General features: G+C 43.1%; 1 protein-coding gene across 6 annotated transcripts in view; it reads right to left on the bottom strand.

The window, feature by feature from the left end:
- zc3h7a (zinc finger CCCH-type containing 7A) overlaps nucleotides 1-22,220 on the bottom strand; it is a 122,259-nt gene that overhangs the window by 41,923 nt on the left and 58,116 nt on the right. For 5 of the 6 annotated variants that reach the window (XM_068056425.1, XM_068056423.1, XM_068056427.1 and 2 more), the window contains exons 3-9: nucleotides 5,793-5,832; nucleotides 4,454-4,648; nucleotides 3,915-4,073; nucleotides 2,656-2,736; nucleotides 2,512-2,562; nucleotides 646-685; nucleotides 34-320 (exon numbers count right to left, since the gene is read on the bottom strand). In XM_068056425.1, the coding sequence (XP_067912526.1) occupies nucleotides 34-320; nucleotides 646-685; nucleotides 2,512-2,562; nucleotides 2,656-2,736; nucleotides 3,915-4,073; nucleotides 4,454-4,648; nucleotides 5,793-5,832 (853 nt within the window). The remainder of the gene's footprint in view (nucleotides 1-33; nucleotides 321-645; nucleotides 686-2,511; nucleotides 2,563-2,655; nucleotides 2,737-3,914; nucleotides 4,074-4,453; nucleotides 4,649-5,792; nucleotides 5,833-22,220) is intronic. The other variant, XM_068056424.1, reaches the window with a different exon arrangement.

The raw sequence follows: 22,220 nt of genomic DNA on the forward strand, positions 1-22,220 counted from the left end.
ACATGCCATGAGGAGTTCAGAGTTCTGTTTTACCATTGGAATTTCTTCCACTGTAGACATAGAATCTAGCAGCTCATCCAGATCTTCTCCAATTTTGTCACCATCAGTAAAGTCTAAACGTGATTCAGGCACTGAGAAAGGTACTTCTCCTCCATTCATTAGTGCAGTAGTGGAAAGGTTGGTTTTCTCTGACAGTTGTACAGTGGGCGATGCAGAATTAGAAACAACTGGAATTCGGGCTGAATCACATGCTGTTTGAGGGATTTCATCTGAAGAGATGGATGTAGAAACAGAAGGTTTCAAACTTAATCCTGGGTAATCTACAACAAAAAAGGATGGTAATGTCAAACTGACAAATCTTACCTCTCAGATTAAAAAGTTGCTATTAACCAAGATATAATCTCACAAAAGATCTCAAGTTTTTGTTATATCAAAGGGGAAAATTTCAAAAAGCAGATCATTAAATTTTATGCCATCATTCTCTGTCAACTTATGAATGTAATGTATTTTCAGAGGACAGTTTTATCTGATCTCCTTGGAACATGTACCTCTCATCACTGGGAAAGCAGTCAAACAGTTCCCAGAGCACTGCAGATTTCGCTGACAAGAATGAAAAAGATGAAGATAAAATTAAGTTCACTTTACCTATTTCAATATCTTCAACAGAATCCAAACCATTGGTGAGCTATAGAGGGAAAAAAAGGTAAAAGTGGTTTAATAATAATGCTCAGCAAACTCACTCTCATGTTAAAAGGCACACTCTGGGCTCTGACAACTTAAATATATTTCAGATAACTCCTCAAATATCCACTCCCTAGCATTGGTTCATTTTTATTATTTCACCCCTCTCATGCTGCAAGTTTCAAAATGTGTGTTTGACATTTAATTGGTAGCAGACACTAATTGCTCGGGGGGCGGTGGGGGGGGGGAAAATATATCAACAACAGTTATCAGGACACAAGTCTGCTATTTGATGGTTGTAAGCAGAAAGCTATGAGTTCTGCAGCTTTTTACAGGAGGTATTCCACCTCTTAGACTACATGATGATCAGAAACAATGCATTATTTTTGCATCTGCCATTTTGTTCCCATTCCTATTTTTCCCCACCTTTCTTGGATCTTGTTCTGTCACAAACTATCCTCTAGAAATGGGGCAAGAGCACTTTGCACATCCGTCTAAGGCTCCTCAGAGTCAGCTGGTAGCAGAAACGAACATACGAATTAGGACCAGGAGTAGGCCACTCGGCCCCTTGAGCCATCTCCGTAATTCCATAAGTTCATGGCTGAACTGATTATTCCACATTCCTGCCTACCCCAAATAACCTTTTACACCCTTGCTTATCAAGATACGAAGATGTGACACTGTAGTATAGTTTACCCAGTCTTCTAAGTTCCCCATCTCCCAATGAAAGGTGTTACAACTGTTTTAAAAAGGACAATGCTTCCAAATCCATTTAAACAGCACACAATTTGAGCACTTCAATTAATTTTCTCAATCAACTGTTTGAAAAAAGCATACCCATTTGATTAATCAATATTATTTTGGTAGATTTCATTTTCTGTCAGTTTTATTATCTCTCCATTCTCCCTGACTAACAGGACAGGGAGGCAACCTGGTGTCAGGCATTTACCCATCTTGTTCTATATTAGATGCTAGGACCTGGTGTTAGTTTCCATCTGATTTTCCTTCTTGATCCAACAAAGCACTTGTCTTCTGCTTGGTGCTTCCAACAGCACGAATAAAATCTGAACGCCTGGTGGAAATTCTGCGCAAGAACCTGCATCTTACTATTTCATGAACCTCCACAGCATGGCAACATGCGTTAAATCCATTATTGTGATTCTTTTCTCATCTCTAGCACAAAACCCCAGGAAAACAAAATTTTCAGCAAGTACTGCTTCAGATGTCATAGGCAAGCTGCTACAAAATGCTTTAAAAAAAAAATCAGGAAATACAACATTTTAGGCAAACCTGAGACCATAAGCATTTTTGCACCAAATGTATTTGATTGACATACGCTTTTAGGAACAGGCACTAATTTAAACGCACAAAAATGTTCATACACAAATAAAGTGACATTTATGATAACAAAAATTTCCTGATTTAGAGTGGTAGACCTACTGAATTTAGATGAGAATTTGTGTTTACATTTATGAACAATGTAGCAGATGTCACAATAAGAAGCTAACACTTCTAAATTATGAGAATTTCTTTCAAATCACCAAGGAAAAATTTTATTTGCTTGCTATTTATGAAGGTATAGTTTTCTACTGCCTACTAAAACAAAAAAATCTTTGATGTTACAAATAACATGAGATACCAACAAAATCTACTCTCGTCACAACACTCCTGCATGAGTATTTTAAATTCCTCATGGTATCAAAAAAAAAACACCAGTGTATGTCACTTTTAAATTCTAATGATGTAGCAACTGCCAAAAGTTGATAAAATGCTTCGTGGATATTGAATACAACATAGAATATTTAAACATGCTAATAAAAATGTACTTACTTGATCCGAAGATTCAGCAGAAGGTACAGCAACTACTGGGTTCAAAGGAGGCTAAAAGAGAATGACAAACATTCAATTAACATAGAAGATTTCGAACGAAAGCTTGATTTAAAAAAATTAGCTCATAGCATAGAATGTACTCACCTGAGCTCTAACATAAGCTTTCCGAATTTTTAATCCTAATTTCTGAGCCAGCTCCTGGGTTAATTTTATTACATTATCATCCTAAAATACATAATTTTAACACATTTCTCTATTTGTCTTTAAAAACAACAATTCTGTTGTACAATTAACAGATGCCTACTTTACTGTACTAGGCAACAAAGATTAGACAGATACATTTTGAAGGCCAAGACTGCAGGTCACAACCTTCAATCAGCCCATACAGATGAAGTTCACTATTAATAAAAAAATTGTTTCAGTGAGGGAAAGGAACAAAAACACTACTTGGATTCAAACAGCAGCAGAAAGCTTCCCACTACTACCTGTACATGGAGGGAATAAGTTGAACACCTGTTAAGAGTCAAACAGTGAATTTTAAAAGACAATTCTATTAAAAGATCCAAGATACTTCTTTCTTTCATTCTGAACCCTACATTTTAAATTATTATATTGTAGGCTAGTGCTGATAGGAACCCAGGTAACAATTTAGGAACAGAGAATGCTGAAACCACATTACTTCAAAAGGGAAGGGGGATTAAAAAAAACAGTAATGCTTTCAGTAAAGTGAGAAACTAAATTATGTTTACTTCATTTCTCTCTTCCCTTCCCTGTTTGCTTTAAGTTAACTGCCGTATCCTACATCTTTAGGTTCCCAACTGCATGGACCACTTATCAAGTGAGAAAGTGGACAGGCATGGTGATTCCAGAACTCTGCTAATGCCACTTTGTAACTGGCATCGAGAGACGGATGGAAAACCTAACCCAAGTTTGATTGCCCTATCACTGCTTCCTCCTTACAAGGAAGTCCCTCATCTGTTGATTGCACATTCCGCCACCGCCTCCCCACACCCCCCCCAGATGGAACAGCTGTGACTGGGAACAAAACTCACCACAAGTTGAATAGCAAACACAAAAATCAACATCCTAGCATCAGTAATACAGCAACACAGTGAACACTGGGGCACAGTTTCCACATCACTTTGATATACCAGGTTGCTAATATAAAGCACTACAATCAAAGCCATCGTCAATACTTATTTTTCTTCCAGTTTTATCAGTAGTAGCCACTTTTCTTTAAAGATTACTAGCTGCAGGCCCCTGAATACAGGAATCGCTTTAATTGTATAAGTATATTCAAAAACACATTTCATAAGTGATCACTGCACAGTATTAACAGGCTGAAAATACAATTATTTTATCAAAAATGGTTATTGAGTAGATATAACTGTCATTTCTCTTACCTGTGGCACAGCTAGCAAGCATTTTGCAACAACATCGTAGGCTTCTTTATGCCTTCCTAATTCTTTCAGGGATTTTCCTTTTCGATAGAGTGCTCTGTAGTTATTATGATTCAGCTGCAAAGCTTTGTCACAATCATCTAATACCTGATTATAGAGACCCTAAAAGAACAACAGCAGCACAGAATAGAAACATTATATAAGAGGATGACTGTCACAATTAGTTTTAGACTTCAAGAACTTAATGGGGGAAATAACACGGGAGTAAAAAACTATCCAGTGATCAATGCTTGAAGTGTGCATGCATGGACAATACGTGAGAACAGGACTGGCATCAGTTATGACACCAAAGTCATACTGTGCATCTCCAAGGAAAGATATTTAAACCCAGATAATTTTGAAGCAATATTAAATGACAGATTATCATTGTCATAAAGGATTATTTAAAGTCTTAATTCTTGCCATTACACTTCATAAGAAACAATTAGAACGCAAGTTTCTCGCACACATTCGACGCGTGCGCATTTTTAAAAAAATCTTACCATGTTCAAGTAGCAGGCTGCACGATTTGCATACAGCTTCTCTATTACTCCATTTACAATACTGATTTCTTCAGATGCATAATCAGCCACATTTAAGGCTTCAGTATATTGATTCAAAGCATCAGCCCATTTGCATTCTCTGAACTTATCATTTCCCTCATCATACAAATTTCTCACAAGGTCTTGAAGAAACACCTATAAAATTAAAATAATTAACGTAGATGCAACCATCACGTTGTGCAACACTAAACTTGTAAGACATTCTTTCCCCTTTGAGAAAGCGAAGGGGAGGACCCTTGTTCCAAGTGCTTCCCCCTTTTTAAACAGGAGAATATATCACTTTTCTTTTTTTCCCCCAAAGAACATCTAAATTTTTACTAGCATGGACCTTCAAGTCACGCTTCTCACCCTGCCAGGCTATGCTGGTAACCATGCTTAGGTGTCAGCCATAGATCAGTGGTAGTACGCTCACTTCCAAGTCAGAAATTTGTGGGCTCAAGTCCCATTAAAAAAACGACTTTACCTCCATAACAAATCATTATCATCTATGGCTTTTTTGCTTCCCCCTCCATCTTGCTTAAAACATGTTTACATAATGCTAAAGGTTTAAAATATGTTTATCCCAAGAGATCTAGATCTTGGCATGAGCGGTTATGTTCTAGGTACTCCAGCAGTTACATAATTAGCAGACTTACTATTGTGCAAGTTCACTTATGCATTTTCCATCCAATTTTTCTCTATGCACTGCACTGAAGTAATCTAATACAGCAAGCTGTAAGAACAAGTGAATCTTTCCTTAAAACATATGAACATTTTGATGCATTACAAATCCAGTTTTCAGAACACAAGTACACTTTCGTTAATTAAGTTTAAATTCTAATCACCTTGTAAGAAGCTTGTCATTACCTCCACCCTACAAAAACACACTAAAAATATTAGCTCAATTGGTATACAAATAGTCATTTAGTAGCACAGAACTTGAGTATTGCTGAAAATAGAGACATGTTGTCAAGACTTTTCATCTTGCACTTATCAGGACAATCTGCAAGAATAACCAATGTAAGGGAAAACAACAACTTATACTGTATGAGAAGAGTGTACTGACTGGTTGGCAAGTGAACTCTGATTGGTAGAGGGGTTGGCCTCTACCAATCGGCGTTCACTTGCCAACCAGTCAGCACTCGCTTCTCATGGAGTATAAGTTGTTGTTTTCCCTTACATTGGTTATTCTTGCGGATAGTCCTGATAAGTGCAAGACGAAAAGCCTCGACAACATGTCTCTATTTTCAGCAAACTCAATTGGTATACATTAAAATATTTAGAGACACATTGATTTTACCTCATACTCTCGTTCTGTACCAGGATAAGGCAACGGAGACCTGCAAAAGAAAAGTTTTTTTTTAAATATTACATCTACATCTTTCGCTGCCTCCCCCCCCCATTAGGGTTATACTACAGAAACAGCTTTCCACAATTACCAGCATCTTAAAATGCAATATGATATAAATTAACTATCATAAAATAAATAACCTTCCTTTCATCCTGACCCAGCTAAATTATATTTTACATTAAACACAGTATCAACCAGTTTTACGCAGGATGCACGAGTTCATTTTAAAATTAGCCACTGTGGAGCCAATAAGCAATAGCACTGCCACTGTCTGAAGCACAAATGTGCGTCAGTGTCAGCTGCTGTGATGGAAAAGATGATGTTACCTGCAGAAGATAAAAGTATAAGTAACATATATTTTTAAAAAGTTGAAATTTGGGCCACTGCAGTCACTGGGTTCAGTGTGCTTGGGCCACTGACAACTTACCTCATTAAGTATTTTGGTGTCTGCCCAAGAAAAACCAACCGAACTTTGACCTAGCTGCCTAATAAGATGACCAAGTCAAACTTTGTATTGTATTCCAAAACAGCCTTTGGGATTGATTTTCAGCTAATCAGAAACAGGTTTTTGGTGATGTGGGTTCTTCAAACACAATGGATAATGAGCTGATAGAGACTCAGAAAAATAAACCTGTAGCTGAAAGCTAAACAAAAGCTAAGTTGTAGGAGAGAGAATAGGAAATAAAAAGCCAATTTACTTTCTTTTTTAAAATAACATGCATTTTGAGACAAAAAGACATGCATTTATATAGTGCTTTTCATGACCACCGGATGTCTCAAAGTGCTTTGCAATCAATGAAGTACGCTTGAAGTGCCGTCACTGTTGTAATGTAGGAAACACAGTATCCAATTTGCACACAGCGACCTCTCACAGACAGCAATGTAATAATGACCAGATAATCTGCTTTTGTGATGTTGATTGAGCGATAAATATTGGCCAGGACACCAGGAATAACTCCCTGTTGTTGTCAAAATAGTGCCATGGGGATCCTTTACATTACCCCAGAGGGCTGACAGGGCCTCAGTTTAAGATCTCACCTGAAAGGTGATATCTCCAACAGTGCAGCACTCTTTCAGTACTATACTGGAGCGTCAGTCTAGATTTTTGTGTGCAAGTCCTGGAGCGGGACTTGAGCGCAGAACATTGTGACTCAGAAACAAGAGTGCTACCAACTGAGTCACAGCTGGCACTAAAAGCTTTGCTGAAGAGAGTGGTGGAGGAGGATGGACGTGATACCACTGACTTGCGAGAATTTGAGAAACACAATACTACAAGAACTGCAATAGACTATTATATATACCCAAAATAGTATATAAAAACATGAACATGTGCATACACAGTATTCCGATTATCCTAAATCCAAATCTATTCAAGATAATGATTAAAATGCACTATTAAAGCTGCATGCATGTTATAAACATTTCGTAACCAAAAGGGGAAATGGGCAGTCACCATGACCTTTATCAATGCCATTCAATTACTGAGGCTAAAATAATAGAAACAGATATGTCAAACTACTAAGCTTTTTCTGAGGAAACATTGTTACTGACAACTGATCAAAGATTTTTCCAGCAAACTGCTTACTAATGGGGCTAGATGCACATTTGAAAACTAATTTGATGGGCTTTATGGTGGCAGGTTGTTCAACCTTGCCCGTCTAAGAGTGAAGACCAAAGTACGGAAAGTCCTCATCAGGGAACTCCTCTTTGCTGACGATGCTGCATTAACATCTCACACTGAAGAGTGTCTGCAGAGTCTCATCGACAGGATTGCAGCTGCCTGCAATGAATTTGGCCTCACCATCAGCCTCAGGAAAACGAACATCATGGGACAGGGCATCAGAAATGCTCCATCCATCAATATCGGCGACCACGCTCTGGAAGTGGTTCACCTACCTAGGCTCAACTATCACCAGTAACCTGTCTCTCGATGCAGAAATCAACAAGCGCATGGGAAAGGCTTCCGCTGCGATGTCCAGACTGGCCAAGAGAGTGTGGGAAAATGGCGCACTGACACGGAATACAAAAGTCCGAGTGTATCAGGCCTGTGTCCTCAGTACCTTGCTCTATGGCAGCAAGGCCTGGACAACGTATGTCAGTCAAGAGCGACGTCTCAATTCATTCCATCTTCGCTGCCTCCGGAGAATACTTGGCATCAGGTGGCAGGACCGTATCCCCAACACAGAAGTCATCAAGGCGGCCAACATCCCCAGCATATACACCCTACTGAGCCAGCGGTGCTTGAGATGGCTTGGCCATGTGAGCCGTATGAAAGATGGCAGGATCCCCAAAGACACATTGTACAGTGAGCTCGTCACTGGTATCAGACCCACTGGCCGTCTATGTCTCCGCTTTAAAGATGTCTGCAAACACGACATGAAGTCCTGTGACATTGATCACAAGTCGTGGGAGTCAGTTGCCAGTGATCGCCAGAGCTGGCGGGCAGCCATAAAGGCAGGGCTAAAGTGTGGCAAGTCGAAGAGACTTAGCAGTTGGCAGGAAAAAAGACAGAAGCGCAAGGGGAGAGCCAACTGTGTAACAGCCCCGACAACCAATTTATCTGCAGCACCTGTGGAAGAGTCTGTCACTCTAGAATTGGCCTTTATAGCCAGTCCAGGTGCTGCTTCACAAACCACTGACCACCTCCAGGTGCTTACCCATTGTCTCTCGAGACAAGGAGGCCAAAGAAGAAGAAGACGCCATACAATCTCGCAAACAGTGGGTGATTAACTGGAAAATTGCAGGTGCTTTGCTGATGATTTTCTGCCTGTTGACATTAAATGGACAAAAGATCGCGGGCATTGGAGGAAAATTTTCCAATAAGCTACCCTCTGTGCATAAGACCTGGCCAGTGGCGTGAGCCCTAAAGCCCAGCATATCCGAAATGATTTCAAAATCGTTATTGCAAAGTAATGCGCACACAGACACACAGATAAAATCAGTCATCACTCAGGCGATATAACCATACTACATTTTCCTAAAATCTCTCATTAATTGGCTGATTTCAAAGATAATGAGATGCTGCTCTTTCAATCCATTATTTTTCTACACAAATGCTTAATACAGCAAAAAGAAAAAAATCTAATTATAGTCTGGAAAAGCTGGCCTTTTCTTTCTTACCCCTTTCATCACAACTATAGGTTTTCATCTCCAAGATTCACCGACAGTCTCAAATTATCCATGACCATCTAAAATGCAACACCGATTCAAAAGAAGTCCTATCAGGAACATGCAGGATAAGAAAATTCACTGCAGTCCACTTGAACAGTTTCAAAAATTAATACCTTTCATTCATCCACTAGTAAGTATCTATCCAATTCTCCTTTAAAATTTTCCATTGCCTCCCTGGACTGTCCATTAAAATGATTGCAACTTTCTTGGAAAAGTCTTCATTCTGAACTGGCTATACATCTTTTCTCCTGTAAATTTGTCCTATTTCCCTTCATTCTACAGTTTGCATCAAATCTTGAAAGTATCAAGCTTCAATATTTGTATAGTATCTCCTGGTCCTTTTCTTCAGAATAAATCTCAAGGTCTTCAACATCTCACAGTTCTGCGGCCTTAATGTAGGCATCAGTTTGGTTGACATTTTCTGCTCCATTACCTGGATTTTGCTGTTGTAGCGACCAGAATCATACACAGCATTCTAGGCATGACACCACCAGGGTTTTGTACAGACACATCTTCACATCTGATGTTTATTCCTCTGGCTTTTTCCACTGCCTCCCTGGGCTGCCCCTTGCATATGATTGCAACTCCAATTAGCTTTAGTTACTGCTATTGCAAACTGCACTGTTGATTTCAATGAGCTATGCACTAATACCCCCGGAATTCCTCCCATGTTGTGTCCTTTTGCCTACAACTATTTAGTTTGTATTCCAACTGTTTATTTCCCTTCCCTAGTCTCACTACACCACATTGGTCCAAATGCTATTTGCTGCTCAATAGTCCACCTTCCAAACCTACTAGATTCCTTTGTATCTGGATTGTCCCTTCTCTAGAGTTTGAAATCCTCCCTAATTAAATGTCATCTGCAAATTTAAGCCAGTTTTGTTTCTGTCCCTATGCCAAAACACTAATATAAACTGTAAACAGCAATGGGCACGGCACTGATCTCTGTGGCACCGCAGCAGCGACCCTTCGCCATGTTCACATAGCTCTGCTCACAGCCAGCCTTCAGTTTAGCCAACCTTTCAAACCGCTTCTGAAGCTTGCCTCTTATTCCATGCATTCCTATTTTATGAACTAATCATTGTGACAACTATTTTGCTGAAATCTAAATATATCAAATCCACAGAATTTATCAACAAGGCCTGCCATTTCCTTCAAGAACTTGAGTAAATTCGATAGGCTTTCATTAGCCACTGCAGCTGTATAGGCAAATCAATATGTAAACAATTACTGAAGCATCATCAAATATGAACAAAGAAGAAAATAGGTGTCCTAATCGAACTGAGAGAGAAATTTGTCTCTCATATGTTTTACCTCAGAAAGAAAATAGCTTTTATGTGAATCCTACATTTTAAAATTCTTCCATTCATCTTGTTTTATTTATTTAGAGATACAGCACTGAAACAGGCCCTTCGGCCCACCGAGTCTGTGCCAACCATCAACCACCCATTTATACTAATCCTACATTAATCCCATATTCCGACCACATCCCCACCTTCCCTCAATTCCCCTACCACCTACCTATACGAGAGGCAATTTATAATGGCCAATTTACCAATCAACCTGCAAGTCTTTGGCTGTGGGAGGAAACCGGAGCACCTGGCGAAAACCCACGCAGTCACAGGGAGAACTTGCAAACTCCGCACTGGCAGTGCCCAGAATTGAACCCGGGTCGCTGGAGCTGTGAGGCTGCGGTGCTAACCACTGCGCCACATTCCTACAAAACAACAGTGACTACAGAGTACTTCACTGGCTGCAAAGAGCTTTGGGACGTCCTGAAGTCGTGAAAGGAAGATACATTCAAGCCCAAATCAGATATATAGCACAAAAAGCAAGGGCGGCACAGTGGCGCAGTGGTTAGCACCGCAGCCTCACAGCTCCAGCAACCCGGGTTCAATTCTGGGCACTGCCTGTGTGGAGTTTGCACGTTCTCCCTATGTCTGCATGGGTTTCCTCCCACAGCCAAAAGACTTGCAGGTTGATAGGTGAATTGGACATTAGAAATTGTCACTAGTGTAGGTAGGTGGTAGGGGAATATAGGGACAGGTGAGGATGTGGTAGGAATATGGGATTAGTGTAGGATTAGTATAAATGGGTGGTTAATGGTCGGCACAGACTCGGTGGGCCGAAGGGCCTGTTTCAGTGCTGTATCTCTAAATCTAAAGAGCCCTGTGGAACCCCACTGTAAACAGCCTTCCAGTTACAAAAACACCCATCAACCATTATACTTTGCTTCCTGTCTCTGAGCCAATTTTGGATCCAACTTGCCATTTTGCCTTGGATCCCATGGGCTTTTACTTTTGGTCTCACATTGCAGATTGATTACTTGTCAAAAGCCTCAGTAAAATCCATATAGGCTACATTAATTGCACCACCCTCAGCGACACTCCTTGTTACCTCCTCAAAAAATTCAATTACGTTAGCCAGACACAACCTTCCTTTAACAAATCCATGATGACAGTCTTTGATTAATCGATGTCTTTCTAAATGAAGATTTATCCTCTTCCTCAGAATTTTTTCGCCACCGAGGTTAGGCTGATTGGCCTGTAATTACTCGGTCTATCCCTTTCTCCCCTTTTAAACAACAGTACAACGTTAGCTGGCCTCTAGTACGACGCCTGTAGCCAGAGAAGATTGGAAAACGATGTTCAGAGCCTCTGCTATTAAACCTCTTAATACTTACTTCCTCTCTATGTTAATTTCAGCTAATATTTCACAGTCCTCCTCCCTGATTACAATATCTGTATTGTCTCCCTTTTTGTGAAAACACATGCAAAGTATTCATTAAGAACCTTATCAACGTCCTCCACTTCCACACACAGGTTTCCCTCATGATTCCTAATAGGCCCTACTCTTTCTTTAGTTATCCTCTTGCGCTTCATGTATTTATTTAAAAAATCTTTGGGTTTTCCTTGATTTTATTTGCTAATGTTTTGATGAATGATGGGAAATTCTGCACTCTGCAGGACCTCCTCCTGAGGTCCCCAGCATCAGAGATCCAGTCTTCAGCCAATTTGATTCACTCCACGTGATATCAAGAAACGGTTGAAGGCACTGATTACTGCAAAGGCTATGTGAGTCCTGACAACATCCCAGCTGTAGTACTGAAAACTTGTGCTGCAAAATTAGCCACACCCTTAGCCAAAATGCTCCACTACAGCAACAACATTGGCATCTACCTGACAATGAGGAAAATTGCCCAGGAATGTCCGAGACACAAAAGCAAGACAAATCCAATCTGGCCAATTACCGCTCCATCGGTCTATTCTCGATCATCAGAAAAGTGATGGAAGGTGTCATCAACAGTACTATCAAGTGCCACAAACAGCAATAACCTGCTCACCAATGCTCAGATTGGGTTCCGCCAGAGCCACTTGGCTCCTGACCTCATCGCAGCCTTGGTCCAAACATGAACAAGAGAGTTGAACTCAAGAGGTGAGGTGAGACTAATTGCCCTTGAAATCAAGGCAGCATTCGACAGAGTGTGGCATCAAGGAGCCCTAGCAGAACTGAAGTCAAGAGGAATCGGGGGGAAAACTCTCCACTGATTGGAGTCATATCTAGCACAAAGGAAGATGGTGGTGGTTGTTGGAGGCCAATCATCTCAGCACCAACACATTGCTGGAGGAATTCCTCAGGATGAACAAGTTATTGCTGTTTAAGTGGCACTTGACAGCACTGTTGATGACACCTTCCATCACTTTGCTAATGGTCGAGAGTAGACTGATGGGGCCGTAACTGGCCAGATTGAATTTGGCCTAGGTCCAAGCATCTTCACCTGCTTCATCAATGACCTTCCCTCCATCATAAGGTCAGATTTGGGAATGCTCGCTGATGATTGGACAATGTTCAGTTCGCAACTCCTCAGTTGACTGTGTCCATATGCAGTAAGATCTGGACAACATTCAGACTTGGGCTGGTAAGTGGAAGTAACATTCCCACCACATAAGTGCCGGGAAAGGACAATCTCTGCCTTAACATTCAACGATATTACCATCACTGAATCCCCCACTATTAACATCCTGGGGGTTACCACTGACCAGAAACTGAACTGGAGCAGCTACATAAATACTGTGGTTACAAGAGGAGGTGAGAGACTGGGAATTCTGTGGCAAGTAACTCAACTCCTGTCTCTCCAAAACCTGTCCACTATCTACAAGGCACAAATCAGGAGTGTGATGGAATACTCTCCACTTGCCTGGATGAGTGCAGCTCCAACACTCAGGAAGCTCGACACCCTCTAGGACAAAGCAGCCCGCTTAATGATCTACCACCTCCAACATCATTCACTCCCTCCAACACTGGCGCACAGTGGTAGCAGTGCGTACCATCTACAAGATGAACTCCAGCAACTCATCATGCCTCCGCTGACAGCACCTTCCAAACCCATGACCTCTTCCACCTAGAAGAACAAGGGCAGCAGACGCATGGGAACACCACCACCTGCAAGTTCCCCTCCAAGCCACACACCAGCCTGACTTGGAAATATATCGCCGTTCCTTCACTCTCGCTGGATCAAAATCCTGGAACTCCCTCCCTTACAGAACTATGGGTGTACCCGCACTAGGTGGACTTCAGCAGTTCCAGATGGCAGCTCACCACCACCTTCTCAAGGGCAATTAGGGATGGGCAATAAAAGACACCCATAACCCATGGAACGAATCAAAAATGTTCAGACTGCGCCCACCCACAATAATCACAGTGATAGCTGTGGGGAAAATATCAACTGCAAATGCAGTCCGAGGTCTTCAAAAGGTACTTGGCACCAATTTTATAGTTAAGTTTATAAAAGGCATTATGAAAAATGTAATTTCTTAAATGGTTTTAATGTTACAAACCTCAGTTTAAGAATGTCATCAGAAAGCCGCGTGGAAAAACTCTTTTACTGACAGCTTTTGCAAGCTAGTGATTGTTGATTTGTTCTCATTAGGTCTTAGGATCTTAATAGTTGTTTTTCCTTCTGATTTTGTTAATAAATCTCTTGAACAATGATTTGTCACCGTTTTATAGATTCACATTAACACCACTTCATGCGAGTAGGGAGCACTGGCTTTGAAAGCTCTTGCCTCAAGCTGATGGGAGCCTTATTAAATATTAATCTGTGACAGGGACTTCTTGCATGCCATTTTTTGATATTAAGGCACATTTGATGTCCATTCAATCATGCCCACAAGAAATGCGTTCAGGGGAGAGCTGCGCAACACTGTGGAAAGGACACAGCTAAGTTAAGGTAAATTCTTTCTGCTCATTTCTTAACCATTTTTCCTAACACTTAACTTCTCATAAGCAGAGCAAGTGGAGTTGTTTCTGAGAAATGGCAACATGGCTTCCACCATAGTTGGGAAAATCCCTATTGGGAAATCCAATCTCCAGTCTCAACAGCCCAATTCCGGCAGTGAACCCGAATTGGCTTTAGGTTTCTAAGCACATTGAGAGCTTTTTAAAATATTAAACTTTTAACACTTGTATAAGTGCTTAAGAAACTTAAAAGTTGGTCCCCACTCACAGCAGAGATCCAGTTCGAGGACTCGTCTACTGAGGTAGTATGGGACGAGGTTAGAAACAGGAGAGGTGAGGTCACCCTGTTGGGAGTCTTTTATAGACCTCCGAATAGTTCCAGAGATGTAGAGGAAAGGATAGCGAAGATGATTCTCGACAGGGGCGAGAGTAACAGGGTAGTTGTTATGGAGGACTTTAACTTTCCAAATATTGACTGGAAATACTATAGTTCGAGTACTTTAGATGGGTCAGTTTTTGTCCAGTGTGTGCAGGAGGGTTTTCTGACACAGTATGTAGACAGGCCAACCAGGGGCGATGCCACATTGGATTTGGTACTGGGTAATGAACCCGGCCAGGTGTTAGATTTAGATGTAGGTGAGCACTTTGGTGATAGTGATCACAATTCGGTTAGGTTTACCTTAGCGATGGGCAGGGACAGGTATATACCGCAGGGCAAAAATTATAGCTGGGGGAAAGGAAATTATGGTGCGACTAGGCAAGATTTAGGATGCGTAGGATGGGGAAGGAAACTGCAGGGGATGGGAACAATCGAAATGTGGAGCTTATTCAAGGAGCAGCTACTGCGTGTCCTTGATAAGTATGTACCTGTGAGGCAGGGAGGAAGTTGTCGAGCGAGGGAGCCGTGGTTTACTAAAGAAGTTGAAGCGCTTGTCAAGAGGAAGAAGGCGGCTTATGTTAGGATGAGACGTGAAGGCTCAGTTAGGGCGCTTGAGAGTTACAAGCTAGCCAGGAAGGATCTAAATGGAGAGCTAAGAAGAGCAAGGAGAGGACACGAGAAGTCATTGGCGGATAGGATCAGGGAAAACCCTAAGGCTTTCTATTGGTATATCAGGAATAAAAGAATGACTAGAGTTAGATTAGGGCCAATCAAGGATAGTAGTGGGAAGTTGTGTGTGGAATCAGAGGAGATAGAGGAAGCGTTAAATGAATATTTTTCGTCAGTATTTACCCTCCCCCCTCCCCCCCCCCTTTACCCCCCTTCCACCCACTCCCCCCGTCCCCTTCCCTGCTCCACCCTCTCAGCTCACCCCCTCACAACCCCGTCCCAGCCCGCCCCCCCTCGCACCATCTTCACCCCGCACCCCCTTCCCCTGCACCCCTCCCTCTACCCCTCCCCCTTGCATCCCCTCCTCCCACCGGCACCATCCTACACCTGTGTAGGGGCCCCAACAACCCCACTGCCTTGTGGGCGTCTCGGGAGAGACCAAGGCTAAGGGAGTAAACCCTAACAGATAATCCGGAGCGGAACCCCGTAGGCGGTCATGTGTCACCTTTGGCATGTTTCCGGCAGTTCCTGCAGCCATACCGGTGCCAAACGTCGTGCTCTGCACTCCTTTGGACCCCACCAGAAAGGCCGAGAGGGGGGTTTTGACGACTGGGCAACTCTCAACCTCCATAAATTTGCCCAGGCATGCGCCATGGAGAGGTCACTCCATAGTTGCCTCACAGCGACTAAAACAACACGGAAGGCAGCAGTTACGGGTTATAAGTCCAGATAAATTGGCGTAGAAACTGGGCGCCACGGGTTGCCTTTGTCGGTGGGAGAGGTCATTGCACCTCACTGGAGAGCTACCGCCCGCCTCAAACCGGGCAGCCCCCGGTCAATAAGGTTTTGTCCCGCCACAGTCTGCCTGCTTCAATGGGTGCTTGGAGCTCAGGGTCATTGCCCGAAAGGTGGACTGATACACTGCACCAAACAACATGAAAAAAGGAAAGAAGGTACAAGCCCTTCGCTTTGCAAGCTGGAACGTCAGAACTATGTGTCCTGGCCTGTCGGAAGACCTTACACAAATCAACGACTCTCGGAAGACCGCCATCATTAACAACGAGCTCAGTAGATTCAATGTGGACATTGCAGCACTTCAGGAGACTCGCCTCCCCGCGAGTGGCTCTCTAGCAGAGCAAAACTACACCTTCTTCTGGCAGGGCAGGGATCCTGAAGAACCAAGACAGCATGGAGTGGGCTTCGCCATCTGAAACTCCTTGCTCAGCATGATAGAGCCTCCCTCAAATGGCTCGGAACGCATACTGTCCATCCGACTGCTCACCACCTCTGGTCCAGTACACCTACTCAGCATCTATGCTCCAACATTCTGCTCCCCACCTGAAGCTAAAGACCAGTTCTATGAACAACTCCATATCATTAGCAGCATCCCCAACACCGAACACCTATTCCTGCTGGGGGACTTTAATGCCAGGGTTGGGGCCGACCATGACTCATGGCCCTCCTGCCTTGGGCGCTATGGCGTTGGAAGGATGAATGAGAACGGGCAGAGACTGCTTGAGTTGTGTACCTATCATAACCTCTGCATCACCAACTCGTTCTTTCACACTAAACCCTGTCACCAGGTTTCATGGAGGCACCCAAGATCGCGTCGTTGGCACCAGCTAGACCTCACTGTCACAAGGCGAGCCGCCTTAAACAGTGTTCAAATCACACGCAGCTTCCACAGTGCGGACTGCGACACCGACCACTCACTGGTGTGCAGCAAGGTTAGACTCAGACCAAAGAAGTTGCATCATTCCAAGCAGAAGGGCCACCCGCGCATCAACACGAGCAGAATTTCTCACCCACAGCTGTTACAAAAATTTCTAAATTCACTTGTAACAGCCCTTCAAAACACTCCCACAGGGGATGCTGAGACCAAGTGGGCCCACATCAGAGACGCCATCTATGAGTCAGCTTTGACCACCGACGGCAAAAGTGCGAAGAGAAATGCAGACTGGTTTCAATCTCATAATGAAGAGCTGGAACCTGTCATAGCCGCGAAGCGCATTGCACTGTTGAACTACAAGAAAGCCCCCAGCGATTTAACATCCGCAGCACTTAAAGCAGCCAGAAGTACTGCACAAAGAACAGCTAGGCGTTGCGCAAACGACTACTGGCAACACCTATGCAGTCATATTCAGCTGGCCTCAGACACCGGAAACATCAGAGGAATGTATGATGGCATTAAGAGAGCTCTTGGGCCAACCATCAAGAAGATCGTCCCCCTCAAATCTAAATCGGGGGACATAATCACTGACCAACGCAAACAGATGGACCGCTGGGTTGAGCACTACCTAGAACTGTACTCCAGGGAGAATGCTGTCACTGAGACTGCCCTCAATGCAGCCCAGCCTCTACCAGTCATGGATGAGCTGGACATACAGCCAACCAAATCGGAACTCAGTGATGCCATTGATTCTCTCGCCAGCGGAAAAGCCCCTGGGAAGGACAGCATTACCCCTGAAATAATCAAGAGTGCCAAGCCTGCTATACTCTCAGCACTACATGAACTGCTATGCCTGTGCTGGGACGAGGGAGCAGTACCCCAGGACATGCGCGATGCCAACATCATCACCCTCTATAAAAACAAAGGTGACCGCGGTGACTGCAACAACTACCGTGGAATCTCCCTGCTCAGCATAGTGGGGAAAGTCTTTGCTCGAGTCGCTCTGAACAGGCTCCAGAAGCTGGCCGAGCGCGTCTACCCTGAGGCACAGTGTGGCTTTCGTGCAGAGAGATCGACCATTGACATGCTGTTCTCCCTTCGTCAGATACAGTAGAAATGCCGTGAACAACAGATGCCCCTCTACATTGCTTTCATTGATCTCACCAAAGCCTTTGACCTCGTCAGCAGACGTGGTCTCTTCAGACTACTAGAAAAGATCGGATGTCCACCAAAGCTACTAAGTATCATCACCTCATTCCATGACAATATGAAAGGCACAATTCAACATGGTGGCTCCTCATCAGAGCCCTTTCCTATCCTGAGTGGTGTGAAACAGGGCTGTGTTCTCGCACCCACACTTTTTGGGATTTTCTTCTCCCTGCTGCTTTCACATGCGTTCAAATCCTCTGAAGAAGGAATTTTCCTCCACACAAGATCAGGGGGCAGGTTGTTCAACCTTGCCCGTCTAAGAGTGAAGACCAAAGTACGGAAAGTCCTCATCAGGGAACTCCTCTTTGCTGACGATGCTGCTTTAACATCTCACACTGAAGAGTGCCTGCAGAGCCTCATCGACAGGTTTGCGGCTGCCTGCAATGAATTTGGCCTAACCATCAGCCTCAAGAAAACGAACATCATGGGGCAGGACGTCAGAAATGCTCCATCCATCAATATTGGCGACCACGCTCTGGAAGTGGTTCAAGAGTTCACCTACCTAGGCTCAACTATCACCAGTAACCTGTCTCTCGATGCAGAAATCAACAAGCACATGGGTAAGGCTTCTACTGCTATGTCCAGACTGGCCAAGAGAGTGTGGGAAAATGGTGCACTGACACGGAACACAAAAGTCCGAGTGTATCAGGCCTGTGTCCTCAGTACCTTGCTCTACGGCAGCGAGGCCTGGACAACGTATGCCAGCCAAGAGCGACGTCTCAATTCATTCCATCTTCGCTGCCTTCGGAGAATACTTGGCATCAGGTGGCAGGACTATATCTCCAACACAGAAGTCCTTGAAGCGGCCAACACCCCCAGCTTATACACACTACTGAGTCAGCGGCGCTTGAGATGGCTTGGCCATGTGAGCCGCATGGAAGATGGCAGGATCCCCAAAGACGCATTGTACAGCGAGCTCGCCACTGGTATCAGACCCACCGGCCGTCCATGTCTCCGCTATAAAGACGTCTGCAAACGCGACACGAAATCATGTGACATTGATCACAAGTCGTGGGAGTCAGTTGCCAGCATACGCCAGAGCTGGCAGGCAGCCATAAAGACAGGGCTAAATTGTGGCGAGTCGAAGAGACTTAGTAGTTGGCAGGAAAAAAGACAGAGGCGCAAGGGGAGAGCCAACTGTGCAACAGCCCCGACAAACAAATTTCTCTGCAGCACCTGTGGAACAGCCTGTCACTCCAGAATTGGCCTTCATAGCCACTCCAGGCGCTGCTTCACAAACCACTGACCACCTCCAGGCGCGTATCCGTTGTCTCTCGAGATAAGGAGGCCCAAAAGAAAGAAAGAAAAAGAAATTTACAGTAGAGAAAGAAAATGTTGTCGAGGAGAATACTGAGATTCAGACTACTAGGCTAGATGGGATTGAGGTTCACAAGGAGGAGGTGTTATCAATTTTGGAAAGTGTGAAAATAGATAAGTCCCCTGGGCCAGATGGGATTTATCCTAGGATTCTCTGGGAAGCTAGGGAGGAGATTGCAGAGCCTTTGTCCTTGATCTTTATGTCGTCATTGTCGACAGGAATAGTGCCGGAAGACTGGAGGATAGCAAATGTTGTCCCCTTGTTCAAGAAGGGGAGTAGACACAGCCCTGGTAATTATAGACCTGTGAGCCTTACTTCGGTTGTGGGTAAAATGTTGGAAAAGGTTATAAGAGATAGGATTTATAATCATCTTGAAAAGAATAAGCTCATTAGCGATAGTCAGCACGGTTTTGTGACGGGTCGGTCGTGCCTCACAAACCTTATTGAGTTTTTCGAGAAGGTGATCAAACAGGTGGATGAGGGTAAAGCAGTGGATGAGGTGTATATGGATTTCAGTAAGGCTTTTGATAAGGTTCCCCACGGTAGGCTATTGCAGAAAATACGGAAGTATGGGGTTGAAGGTGATTTAGAGCTTTGGATCAGAAATTGGCTAGCTGAAAGAAGACAGAGGGTGGTGGTTGATGGCAAATGTTCATCCTGGAGTTTAGTTACTAGTGGTGTACCGCAAGGATCTGTTTTGGGGCCACTGCTGTTTGTCATTTTTATAAATGACCTGGAAGAGGGTGTAGAAGGGTGGGTTAGTAAATTTGCAGATGACACTGAGGTCGGTGGAGTTGTGGATAGTGCCGAAGGATGTTGTAGGGTACAGAGGGACATAGATAGGCTGCAGAGCTGGGCTGAGAGATGGCAAATGGAGTTTAATGCGGAAAAGCGCGAGGTGATTCACTTTGGAAGGAGTAACAGGAATGCAGAGTACTGGGCTAATGGGAAGATTCTTGGTAGTGTAGATGAACAGAGAGATCTTGGTGTCCAGGTACATAAATCCCTGAAGGTTGTTAACCAGGTTAATAGGGCTGTTAAGAAGGCATATGGTGTGTTAGCTTTTATTAGTAGGGGGATCGAGTTTCGGAGTCACGAGGTCATGCTGCAGCTGTACAAAACTCTGGTGAGACCGCACCTGGAGTATTGCGCGCAGTTCTGGTCACCGCATTATAGGAAGGATGTGGAAGCTTTGGAAAGGGTGCAGAGGAGACTTACTAGGATGTTGCCTGGTATGGAGGGAAGGTCTTACGAGGAAAGGCTGAGGGACTTGAGGTTCTTTTCGTTGGAGAGAAGGAGGAGGAGAGGTGACTTAATAGAGACATATAAGATAATCAGAGGGTTAGATAGGGTGGATAGTGAGAGTCTTTTTCCTCGGATGGTGATGGCAAACACGAGGGGACATAGCTTTAAGTTGAGGGGTGATAGATATAGGACAGATGTCAGAGGTAGTTTCTTTACTCAGAGAGTAGTAGTGGCGTGGAACGCCCTGCCTGCAGCAGTAGTAGACTCGCCAACTTTAAGAGCATTTAAGTGGTCATTGGATAGACATATGGATGAAAATGGAATAGTGTCGGTCAGATGGTTTCACAGGTCGGCGCAACATCGAGGGCCGAAGGGCCTGTACTGCGCTGTAATGTTCTAATTCTAATTCAGTACCAGGTTCAAAACTATGAAGGTGGCACACCTTAACGACGTTTTGGGAGGACTTAAAGTATATAAGGAAAGTATACTTCAAACAAGTCAAATCAGAACAATGCCACATACACAGGTGAAATACAATTGATGCAACATCCTGGTCCAGCACCCTAGGTGTGACAGCCTACATATATGTGCTACAGTCTATTCCTCTTAATTCAAAGTCCTTTCATTCAAATAAGTCCAATTTTAAGTGCTAAATTCTCACTTTGTTGTTTTATTAATGTTGCTTATTCAAATTATGGAATTTTTCATACACAAAATACAACCGACTTCTCAGGAGTAGACTATATGCAATACTTTCAACTATATTGATTTGAATGCTGTACTCATTTCAGCTGTGACATTTGATTAGAATGTTATAAAGATAGTGGTAGGGGTTTCAAAATTTAGAAAGTCCTAGTTATTAAATACACAATATTATTTGTGTGCTGTTTGCCAAAGTAATTGTAATGCAATTACTTAAACATATGACAGAATGTTGTTAAGCTCCAATACCATAACCTTGTGTTACCAGCCAGAGTAACCAAACTACTGAAGTGCTAAAGCTCAGTTAATATAATTGTGAAGTAAATGTTGATCTTAAAATGCTTCATGTAGTACAGATCTGGTTCTTAATTTTAGAATTCTCTAATCTCCAAGAGGTCTCAATGCACTGTTTAATGTTCTCCTAAATCAAATCAGCATTTGTAGAAAAATATATTGGCAGGTGATACATATTTTTCAAAAACATTGGCCTATTAGTGTAATTCTTAAATGTTTGCAGTTAGAGTAATGTAATCCCAATTTACTTGTGTATTATTCACTGTTGTCGCTATTAGTGTATTCATACCAAAATGCGATGAAAAAAATTGCACTTAATCGGGATGCTACAAGTGTGGTGGGATTTATTACTTCAAAATATATCCCACTGCTTTCATCACACCAATGAGAGACTTGATCCTGGTTTTAAAGCTCAAAATGCTTTCTTCAAGTTTGGAAAGACAAAATCAATAGTATTTTGTATTATTAGTTTGAGTGGAAGCA

This window comes from Heterodontus francisci, chromosome 24, assembly GCF_036365525.1.
Source record: "Heterodontus francisci isolate sHetFra1 chromosome 24, sHetFra1.hap1, whole genome shotgun sequence".
In the NCBI taxonomy this organism is placed as follows: Eukaryota; Metazoa; Chordata; class Chondrichthyes; order Heterodontiformes; family Heterodontidae; genus Heterodontus; species Heterodontus francisci.